This window comes from Saccostrea echinata, unplaced genomic scaffold (assembly GCF_033153115.1).
Source record: "Saccostrea echinata isolate AGI-Se365-2 ecotype Australia unplaced genomic scaffold, CSIRO_AGI_Sech_v1 ptg000054l, whole genome shotgun sequence".
NCBI lineage: Eukaryota > Metazoa > Mollusca > Bivalvia > Ostreida > Ostreidae > Saccostrea > Saccostrea echinata.
The window spans coordinates 3,815,668-3,827,220 of record NW_026889803.1 but is presented as its reverse complement, the minus strand read 5'-3'; the positions used below and the strand labels follow the sequence as shown (position 1 = coordinate 3,827,220).

The window sequence follows — 11,553 nt, the reverse complement described above, 5'->3', positions numbered from 1 at the left end:
ATAAACACTGTTAGCACTTGAGGTAAATTAAAAACATTCTACTCCTCAGTTTTGTTTGTACTAGTACATATTTAATCATTGATAATTCTAACGAATTTGTTGCACCCCTGATCAAGAACATGTAAGAATTTAAAGTAGAATTTTGAAGCATAACTTACAATAGAACATGTTTCGTTTGCTACAGCGAAGTTGTTGTGGACTTATCCTGATTTGAAAATAATTTTTCAGTGTTTCACTTTTAAATTTCATAAAAAAAAATTAAAATAAAAGATATTAATACATCTGGATTGATAGAATTGAAGATCTAGATTCCAGTTATAAAACTATCACCAATTTAGTACTAAATTAATCAAATAAATGCATATTGATCAAATAATAATAACTACAGTGTAGTATGAATAAAAGTAGTTTCATCTTTAAATTTGAATCTTAAAAATAAGGTGTTGCTCTCCTTACAATGTAAAGATCTAAGCTACATGGAGTAAAATGTTCTTTGGGTTTTTATTTTCCGGAAAAGAAAGCAAAAAATTATATACTAATGAAAGTTTTTACAAGTTGGGGAGCAAAAGTATGAATTGTTGCACTCCTGACATAAATGGGAATGCAGAGACACTTTACCTCATAAAGCTGATCATATTGTAAATAGTATACCATTTATTATTTTACACTGCAAAAATTCTTCTTTTTTTTTTGACTAAATTATCATACTTTTTATTTAAATCAATGTTTTATGGAAACATTAATTTTTTTCTGTTGCGTTCCTGACATAGTATAATATTTTTTTCAGCATCAGTTGTGACAATGACTTTGCCATTAAGTTATTACAGTCTAAATTCAAAGCTCAATATATATATATATATATATATATATATATACGAGATATTTGTCAGGATTTAGCCAATATAAAAAGACACATGCTGAACCATTTTTACTCACATGGCCTGAATTTTTTTAAGTGTAGGTTGATAATTATGTTTCCGGTCATTTTTTTTTGTTTAATTTACTAATGTACAAAAATTTTTAACTGACCTACTTTATAACAGTTTAATGTAATATGTGTCTAGACCTGTACAATCAGTAAACAGCTGAGCAGTATGTAAATTGTTATCCTTAAAGTACTCGTGTCCTCAGTAAGATAACAGGGTCCAGATTTTTAGAGTTTGTAAACAATAATGACGGAGGAGGATATATACTGTGACTGCTCCTGTTGTTCTTTGTCCCCTGTGCGGGGGACTGGTGAAGACCATGGGGACCAGCCAGAACCACAGAGCCAAGAAATGGTAATAAACTAATCTACAGAGTGATACGCCCACTTTTTGTTTACTTTCACTTTGGGTGTTTACATTTGCAGGTGTATTTTGTATAATACAAGTTAGAGTTGCAAACTTTTAGCTACCTTCGGCACTTCTAAATACTAGTAGTATCGGGATTAAATATTTAAAGAAATCAAACATTTCTTCAATTTATTAATGTATTAATTATATATTATTTTAGAATTCTATTTCGTCTTTTAGCGCCCTCTTTTAAGAAACAGACACAGAACCACAGAGGATCACTTACCGAGGAAAGATTTTGAGGTTTGCATCAGTAAACCCTTTGTTGATTTAACATAAAGAGAGATTCATCTAATTAGAACTGCAACCCGGATTTCATTATATTTAATTCATAAGATTGAGTTTTTTAATCAACATAAGCATTCATTATAATGAAATTTTCCTATAACTTTTTGCACTAGATCAAAATTAGTAAATCACAATATCTTCTTTTCAGAGCTTAGACTATGACCGATGCTTTAACAAGCCATACGAAGAGTATCTAAGAAGATCAGATGAAAATGTAAGCATGTAACACGGTAGAATAAATCCATTTTACTTGTTTTACAATTACTTAATTAAAATAAGTGAATAAGCATTAAAATTCATCACTCAAATAAACAAATATTGTCTGAGTACTTAAAATTACTTAAATGTTAGTTATAAATGCTATTTTATTTACATGAAAATAACTACCTTACGCCACAACAGAAGTCATCTACAAGAGTCGAGGTTATAAAATGGATTGTGACTTTTATGATAGGATTTTTGACTGGAATGGTAAGTATTAATGAGATGTGGGTTTTCTTTGAAGTACTACAGTGACATTAGTAATTACAAAAAGTCAAACAAGTCAAAATTCACCATTTAATTTTTCTAGTCATTATCTTTAGAAATCGACACGCTTCTTAGTGTATTTCTGCCTATGTGATTTAAGCAATAAATAACTAAATACATACATAAATAAAAATGATTTTTAAAAAAAATTTAAAAATAAATTAAATAAATAAATAAAAATAACATGCAAAAATAGTGAATCTTTGTTTTAAAAAATGAATTCTCAAGAAAATTGTCTTTAATTTTGACAAGTACATGCACATCAATAGATCGTAGATAAACAAAGATTTTGTAAATATATTTATCACCGAAAGAGCTTGAATGACCGCACTTGACACGCTTCCGAAGACTAAATGAAACTTGTTGACCGGCCTTTAATGTCGCATGAAATATGAAGATAACGAACAGTAATCAAGCTCAAAAGTCCATTGAAACAATACAAATCAGGAACAGAGCAAATGCGGATCTCTAAAAGCATCAGAGCTGGGACCAGGTGCCATGGAGGAGTAAGCCTCCCCTGTCGACCGATCACACTCGCTGTGTGCTCCTTGTCATGATCGCATAAACAAATTTAAATTTCTACTCATGCTCACACAAATTTTCAAATTTCTACTCATGCTCACACAAATTTTTAAATTTCTACTCATGCTCACACAAAATTTTTGTCCTATGTATGGCTAGAATTGCTCCAAACATAAAAGCATTTGAATGAACTTAATTCTCTTTTTCTGTGGTTTAACTTCTTTAGATATCAGGATAACCATTACTTTAGCCAAACAAATCTATTAAGATATTTATGCAAAGTTGTGGACCATGTCACCTTAAACAGTAATATTCTTGTGCTCATTGGTCGAAAGTTATTGACATCATCTCAAATCGTGATCTATATAAGTGCACTCTACTACTTTAAACGTTAATAAGTGCATTGTACATGTGATAGTTACTCTAGATATGTTTATTTCAATATTTTAAAGCAAGATATTTTATATATTTTTTTCTTATTTCTCCTCTATTGTGATGCTATTTTTTTCATTCCAGGTTGCTTTATTCATAGACTATATTGTGAAACTGTTGTCTTCTGTTAAATTCAGTGTCGTTGAAGATTGTATCCTTTAATGAGTCGTTGACTAGAATAAGATGTCCGACACTCATAAATATGATATAAAATGAAATGATTTGGGTGAATTTCAATCGAACTAAAAATATTTTAAAAATCAATATTGCTTGGAAGAGTAGGTTTGTAGGCATAATATAACAATAATTTTTTTAATTTTTAAAATATATGAGAATAAAAATTGAATAATTACACATGTATTTAATTTTTTAAAATAACAATATTTTCTGTATGTTTCGCTGTGAAATGTTACTTTTCAGATTTAATGTACGTGCATTACTGGTTTTAGACGTAGAGTTAATTGTTCTAAAAACTTCTCCCATACTTTGGTCTTTCTAAATTCCGCACTGTCTTATTCCTGCCTCAGGCATAATATGTGAAGGAAAGTAAAATCTCTTGATTGACTTTTATTTATATCTATCGACACTTAATCTTTCATCTAAATCGACCCTTTTTCGAACATACCGCTAAGATGTCATCAGTCACCCAGTATCTGATTATTTTTCTTATACTTCTGTTAATCAATTATTTTTTTCTATCATTGTTTATTATGTTTATATTGTTATTGAAAATCAGCAGCCGCTGAAATAAGCCCCACGGTGCTGATGAATCCTCAACTCATGTAAAATGTTTGTTACATGCAAATTCTAGATAAAATTCTAAGCGCGCGTTGGCTTTTAGAAATAATGGGTATGGGTTCAACAATGAAGAGAACTCTGAGTTAGTCTTAATCAGACCCCTCCTCCCAAATGTAATGTAGTCTTAAGTTTGTGTTTTAAGAGAGACTTAATCTAATCATAATTTAAATGAATTTCATCACGTCCATTTTAGATTAATTTATATTCTTTACAATTTCCTTCAAAAAAGTAAATATTGTTCAATTGTTGCTTAGTAAAATGATTTAAAATGTATGAAATAAAAAGTTGAAACATTGGCTCCCGTAGAGAAACATTTTTGAAAACAAACCAACAAAATAAATAAATAATTTGATTGTACTTTTGAGATTTACGTATTACAGGTCCGTAGAAAGCAATTTCGGATGGGGTTGGGGTGGGGACTAGCAGAAATTCTTGATAAGCCAAAGTAAAGGGGGTCAGGCGTTTCTAAAGGGAGCACAACCGTAAAATTATCTTTGTTTTACTATTGTACTGACAATATTTTTGAAGGGGGCACAACTTTATAAATTAATTTTGTTTTTTATTGTAAAGTATATACTGGCTAAATTATTGAGGGCTTGTCCCCGTGCCCCGCCCTCTCCCCGGTTACTACAGGCCTGTGTTAGTTATTTCCGTTTTATAAGAAACTTTTAGCACAATGTAGAGCCTTTACTCATTAAAATCAGCTATATCAACGTGTTCCCAACATGGATGTCTTGTTGTGTCTCTGTTGTTTTTGCTGTTATTCAACGTTGGTTTTTCCATAATTGCTTCTTTTCTGGTTGTCACGGAGGTACTATTTACATATATTTTCCAAATTTCTCCTCTCAATTACGGAAGTAAAAGATGACAGAATGATTACAATTTATTTATAACGTTTCTTACGACCAGAGGGCTTCAATAATTCTATGCTAATTATAACTCAAAACATATTGCATACTTGTAACTTGACATGTCTCTATAATCACAGCCTGTGGCGGGAGGTTCCGGTATCCCTGAGATTAAATGTTACCTGAATGGGGTGAAGATACCCCGTGTTGGCCGCCTGATGACCCTCATTTCCAAAGCCGTGGGTGTACTCTTCAGTGTGGCGGGAGGTAAAATTATCTAACTGACCTGTGGTGCGTTAACACCGTCCTTTCTTGGAATGGATTAACTTTTTTACTCACCAGTTTCATGATATATCAGCATGACCATGAAATAAACATAACATGGAAATTCTCAATTTCATTTTTTCTAAAGATCTCATTAACAATTGTAGTATATTTTGACTTTAAGTACCCTTCTGTTTGTTTTAGGTTTATTTGTGGGAAAGGAGGGCCCTATGATTCACAGTGGAGCTATCATAGGAGCAGGTGTCCCCCAAGTAAGTTAATTAATAATTCACCGACACAAACTTGCAATCTTTTTTTTTAGAATGAAAATCCAATTTTCATATATTACGATATTTGTTTGATTTTATCAACATTTATTATCCTTTCTTATTTTTCTCCATTAGTTTCAAAGTATTGCGTTCAGAAAGATCAATATTAAAAAGTACAGCTTTTTCAGAACAGATCGGTATGTGCAATCGTTATACATTTAATCTTTACAGCATAAAAAAACAACCCACAAGCGCATCACAATTATATTCCATTGTAAAAATTGTGGAAATGAATTATGAAATAATGAAAATTTTTACCAAACAGATTAAGTTTCAAGTGTTTATTATTCCAATTTATAAGGAATCTATAAGTCAAAGTACTGTTATTGTTTATTAGTCTCGTCATGATTGTTTTCTTTTTAATTAGAGACAAGAGAGATTTCGTGTCCAGCGGAGCAGCAGCAGGTGTTGCAGGTAATTAAAGAACGCCTTCCTCAAGACTTTATTAGATTATAACCTGCCGGTGAAAAAAATAATGATTATCTTATTCAGAAATTTTTTTGTTTCTCTCACGTTTCCGGAATATTGACATTTATGACAGGTCAATACACAGTCAAACATTTCCAGAATGAAATTTTCCGATGTTAAGTGTAAAGTAATTTATTGACATCCTAAAACCTTACAGTGAATCTCACCATCACAATTCCTAAAGAGAAAGAAATTAGTGAAAATAATTTTTTCTACCTCTGAATTTTTATATAAAAATGTTTAAGTTGTTAAAAGTATCAACTGTTATTCTATAGTATTTCCATGATCAACAAACAAAAGATATAAGTTTTCAAAATTTATTGAATTTATTATATACATGAAAACAATGAGGATGCACATAAACTGAACACTTTTCTAATTTTACATTTTTAGCTGCATTTGGAGCCCCAATTGGCGGGGTGTTGTTCAGTCTTGAGGAGGGGTGTTCCTTCTGGAACCAGAAACTCACATGGCGATCTGTAAGACAACATCCTCTCTCTCTACTGCTCTCTCTCTCTCTCTTTACTCTCTACTACTCTCCCATTTAATGCTATTTATTTTTAGCTCTACTGGTCAGAGACCAGAAGAGCTTATGCGATAGTAAGGTGTCCGTCGTCCGTCCGTCTGTCTAGCTGTCTGTCTGTCCGTCCGTCTGTAAACAATTTTTCAAAATGCTACTCCTCCTACAGTTTGGTCTGATTTCAATATAACTTGGCACACAAGTAGACTACACTAAGATACATAATTCTGTGTATCGGTTTTTGATTTCGATGAACGGTGTTGCCATGGTTACTAAAAATAGAAATTTCTGTGAAATACTTTCAAGATGCTACTCCTTCTACAGTTTTTATCTGATTTCAATATAACTTGGCACACAAGTAGAATATACTAAGATGCATAATTCTGTCTATCGGTTTTTGATTTCGATCAACGGTGTTGCCATGGTTACTAAAAATAGAAATTTCTGTGAAATACTTTCAAAATGCTACTCCTCCTACAGTTTTGATCTGATTTCAATATAACTTGGCACACAAGTAGACTATACTAAGATACATAATTCTGTGTATCGGTTTTTGATTTCAATGAACGGTGTTGCCATGGTTACTAAAAATAGAAATTTCTGTGAAATACTTTCAAAATGCTACTCCTCTTAAAGTTTTGGTCTGATTTCAGTATAACTTTGCAAACAAGTAGACTACACTAAGATACATAATTCTTCATATTGATTTTCTGATTTCGATGAACATTGTTGCCATGGTTACTAAAAATAGAAATTTCCTTGAAATACCTTCAAAATGCTACCTCTACAGTTTTGGTCTGATTTTAGTATTACTTAGCACACAAGTAAACTACACTAAGATACATAATTCTTTATATTGATTTTCTGATTTCGATGAACATTGTTGCCATGGTTACTAAAAATAGAAATTTCCTTGAAATACCTTCAAAATGCTACCCCTACAGTTTTGGTCTGATTTTAGTATTACTTAGCACACAAGTAAACTACACTAAGATACATAATTCTCTGTACAGTTTCGGATTTCGACGAACAGTGTTGCCATGGTTACTAAAAATAGAAATTTTCTTGAAATACTTTCAAAACGCTACTCCTCCTACACTTTTTGTCTGATTTCAGTATAATGTGGCATACAAGTAGACTACAGAGATACATAATTGGTGTTATTGGTTTTTGATTTTGTTGAATGATGTTGCCATGGTTACTTAAATCAAAATTTCTGTAAAATTGTTTTAAAAGGCTACTCCTCCTACAGTTTTAGTCTGATATAATAATAAATCTTGCCACAAAAGAGACTAAACCAAGGATCATTATTCTATTTATTGCTGTTTCAAAGTTTCAAGTCCAAGTGCTACTTTTATCTTCCTTTATAAATACAACCAGTAGAGCTACAGTCTCGTCAGAGACTTCTGGTTTCTTTCTGCCACAGTTTTTTTGCTCCATGGCTGCGACATATAGCTTGAATTTCTTTCTCTCTGGGATCAACACAGGAAACTGGGGATACTTTTATCTCCCTGGACTCATCAATTTTGGAGTGTTTAAGGTACATAAAATGGTTTCATTTAAAAATTATACCATAGATGTTTTGGGCACTCTATGTTTTCTATCTATGTCTCTCACGTACATTTTATTCAAAATTTTTCACATGCCAATCACATAAAACACACTTAATAAAATGTATTTAGTATCTCTCTTCAAATCTTTGTTTCTTATCTATTTGTAAGGTTTTATTCTACTAAAAATATTTTTTTTGGAACTGTTGCAAAAGTGAATCCTTAACCCCACGACATTTTTTTTTCGATCAGATGAATGTTTAGTGTTTCCTAAATATTCATTCAGTGGTTGATTGAGCGATAGATTTGCATTTCCTGCATCATGAACTTAGAAGAGAAAATCTTGAATTACATTGAAATTGATTTGTAAGTTTGAAGAATAAGGTCCTAAATAATGAAAAGACAAATTATCGCCGTTTGAGAAATATTTAAATACATTTCTAGTGCACTAATGAGAGTGGTATAGGATGCCATCTTTGGAATGCCGCAGATTTAGTCGTCTTTATTTTTATGGGACTGCTTGGTGGTGTATTTGGCGCTCTCTTTAACACCATAAACCTACTTCTAACAAAGCACAGAATGAAACATGTCCAGAAGAAACACAAAGGTATCAGGTAACGCAAAGAAGTATTTTTCAAAAAAAAATTATTTTAAAAGAACTAGGAAGATGTCAGTGACCAGATAAGAATTAAGATAAGAATTAATCTAACAACCAAGCTTTATGATAAACGTGATGACTTTAACTTTTCAATCGTCGACTTCCCTTACTTATGCAGCAATATACCTTCATCGCCTGCGTACGGGGTATATATCTCTCAGTTGATTCGATGTGCAAGAGCATGCTCTACGTATGTACAATTTCTAAGACGAGGTAAATTATTGACAAATAGGTTGGTGGGGCAGGAATATCAGCTGTCTCGTTTGGAGTCATCATTTCGTAAGTTCTATGGTCGATACGTTGACCTTGTCAGCAAATACAATTTAACATTGAGTCAGGTGCTGACTGACGTTTTTCGTGCTGGTTGTTAGGCCATTATTTGCGCACTGGATTGTCGACGGATTTTTCCGTTATTTCCCGATTATGACAAGGAGCATACGGCGGGTGTGACCGGTCGGCAAGGGGTGCTCACTCCTCCATGGCACCTGATCCCACCTCTGATGTTTGGAGGTCCGTGTTTGCTCTGCTCCTATTTTGTATTGTATAATGGACTTTTGAGCTTGAATACTGTTCGTTATCTCCATATATTTCATTAATAATTTAGGAGGTTTGTTGTATACGGGTCATTTTCAAAAAATGTCCAATTTTTTGTCTTTTGATCAGAAAATAGGAAAATTATTCATTGGAGGAAAATTGTTTTCCCGTCTGTTAATGTAAATGATTATACAGCTTACAAGTTATGTTTTTATCATCTCCCAGGCGTTTTAAAAATAATATTGTATTCTTTCTCATTAAAAATTAACAGAAAAGTCATGTCACATTATCAGAAATTTTATAATGTGCTCAGTTAAATGATGGGAAAAATATTATTCTGTGTAGATATGTACAAATTTTGCACATTATATTAATTGAATTCATTCACAGATTAATGTTATATTGGTGTTTCACTTAATATGTATCCCACTAAATACTAGCATTGTGCAATAAACATTCAGGAAGTGCCATGTCCTATCAATTCATGTCATTTCTGTTACCAAAAAGAGAATGTTAAAATAAAACTTATCTCCCTTTCACAGGTCCTTAATATTTCATCATTTTCTGTTGTCTCAATTTAATGAGTGCCATGAATTGAAAGTGAAAAAATAAAGGGTACAGAGGTCATTGGAAGTATATAGAGAAAATATGTCTTTTCTGTTACCTTCAAATAAGAAAGAACTCAGACTTTTAATTTTTTTTTAATCTGCTTAAAAAATTAGATGGAATAAGCTACAAAGAAATTCTTTCAAAATCTCGATGATACAAAAAGACTACATTATACTTAATAACGAGGGATTTATATTAGAAAAGTCCATCCTATTACTGTCACTCCTGTTCCCTTAAAGTTGTAACAGTAAGAACAATTGGACTTTGTACCTTGAGTTTAAACAATAAAAACAATTTATTTTATCTTTCTAAGTAATATAAGTTTAGTTTAATATGTTAACAAATTATGTAAATCATATTGAAATATGTTTGTGCTTCAAATAGTGCCTTTACTACATTAACAAGCACTTTGGTAAAAGAGTGGACAAAAATTTTAACGGGGGGGGGGGGGATCATCCTTAAAATATCTGGTATTTATGTATCTATTTTGGTTTTATCATTTTTTAAACCTATAATTAAAAAAAATTCTTAGTTTTGCAACAGCATGGAGTACCTTTAATGATAAAATAATGAACAGATATATATTATGATAACACTTTACAATTAAATTTGGTAACAGGATGGACATACATGTCTTTCATTGTCTAGAATTTATCAGATTTAGCAATATCATGTTTTTGTTCAACATTTCTTTCTCTTTTCCTAACCAATAAAGTTAGAAAAGTCTTACTTTTGTCTTAATTCTAGATTTCATTGTCCATCCTGTTACAGTTTTGTCCTTCCTATTACCCTGAGTCCTAACTGTTACCAGTGCATTTTCCAAGTTTAAATCGTTTCGGCAAAGCATCTGTATAATCAAGTTACTGTAATTGTTTATTCTAATCAGTAAAATAATGTACAAGTATTTTTTTCTCAATTCTAAACATTATGCAATAAAGTTGTCATGAAAAGAAACCCGTAGATTTTGTTTCTGTTTAGTATATGGCATTTTGTCATTCTTTCAAACACTCATGGATTGGATAAATGCCCAGCATCCTGGCATTCAATGACAAATTTTTAGTTTTTTTTAACAATATACTAAAGATTATTTGAAGAAAATTTTGAAATACCGAATTTTACAGCTCTTTTGATGAAAGTAACAGGAAAGACATTAAAGTTAGAATGACTAAGATAAAATGTCAATATTTTTCAAAAGAAATATTTTCTTTCCTGCAATGCGATGTATTTTTGTAGTTTAATACTGTATTATGCAAATAAAGTTGAAAAAGTCATAGTTAAACCACTTTCATTTTTCAAAAATATGCCAATCAGAAAATGGACTTTTTTAAAAAAAAAAAAAAGAATGACCCATCTGTGTTTACACAGGATCCTTGAAGCTGTGCTGGTTGCAGCAGTCACCACCACTGTATCTTTCTCAGCAGCTATGCTTCTAGGACAGTGCAGAGACATGCCTTCCAGCAAGGTTGCCCAATTTTGATTTCTTTATAATGAATGTTATTTGGTGGTGTGAATTAATCATTTCATATTCATATAGATTTAAATTTTAAAGTCATTGTTTTATATTTATGCATATAAAAACATAAAAATTCTTAATTTTATTTTTTACGTATTCCTTGGACAAAATTTTTATTTTAATTTAACTACCTAAATATGAAGAATATTGAAATACATTGGAATGCAGGGAAATGGAACAATGTCAGTGATTGACGATTCTGTGAGAACATATTTTTGTCCTGAAGGCTCTTATAATGACATGGCCACCCTTTTCTTTAATTCTCAAGAAGAAGCAATCAAACAGTTGTTTCATCAAGAAGGTATTTATTATAATCTTTACACGCTCATTGACACTTTAAGCAGAAAAAGAAGGCATG

At 31.5% G+C, this 11,553-nt stretch overlaps 1 protein-coding gene across 1 annotated transcript in view; it reads left to right on the top strand.

The window, feature by feature from the left end:
* Positions 1–1,119: 1,119 nt before the first annotated feature.
* The window catches only part of LOC133205556 (H(+)/Cl(-) exchange transporter 6-like), a 49,091-nt gene continuing 38,657 nt past the window's right edge, over positions 1,120–11,553 (top strand). Inside the window, exons 1-15 of the mRNA XM_061341394.1 lie at positions 1,120–1,280; positions 1,515–1,577; positions 1,771–1,836; positions 2,025–2,093; positions 3,189–3,255; positions 4,607–4,713; positions 4,891–5,017; positions 5,219–5,286; positions 5,419–5,480; positions 5,711–5,757; positions 6,205–6,290; positions 7,758–7,871; positions 8,326–8,495; positions 11,048–11,144; positions 11,364–11,496. Of these exons, the coding sequence (XP_061197378.1) occupies positions 1,173–1,280; positions 1,515–1,577; positions 1,771–1,836; positions 2,025–2,093; positions 3,189–3,255; positions 4,607–4,713; positions 4,891–5,017; positions 5,219–5,286; positions 5,419–5,480; positions 5,711–5,757; positions 6,205–6,290; positions 7,758–7,871; positions 8,326–8,495; positions 11,048–11,144; positions 11,364–11,496 (1,384 nt within the window). The 5' untranslated portion in view covers positions 1,120–1,172. The remainder of the gene's footprint in view (positions 1,281–1,514; positions 1,578–1,770; positions 1,837–2,024; positions 2,094–3,188; positions 3,256–4,606; positions 4,714–4,890; positions 5,018–5,218; positions 5,287–5,418; positions 5,481–5,710; positions 5,758–6,204; positions 6,291–7,757; positions 7,872–8,325; positions 8,496–11,047; positions 11,145–11,363; positions 11,497–11,553) is intronic.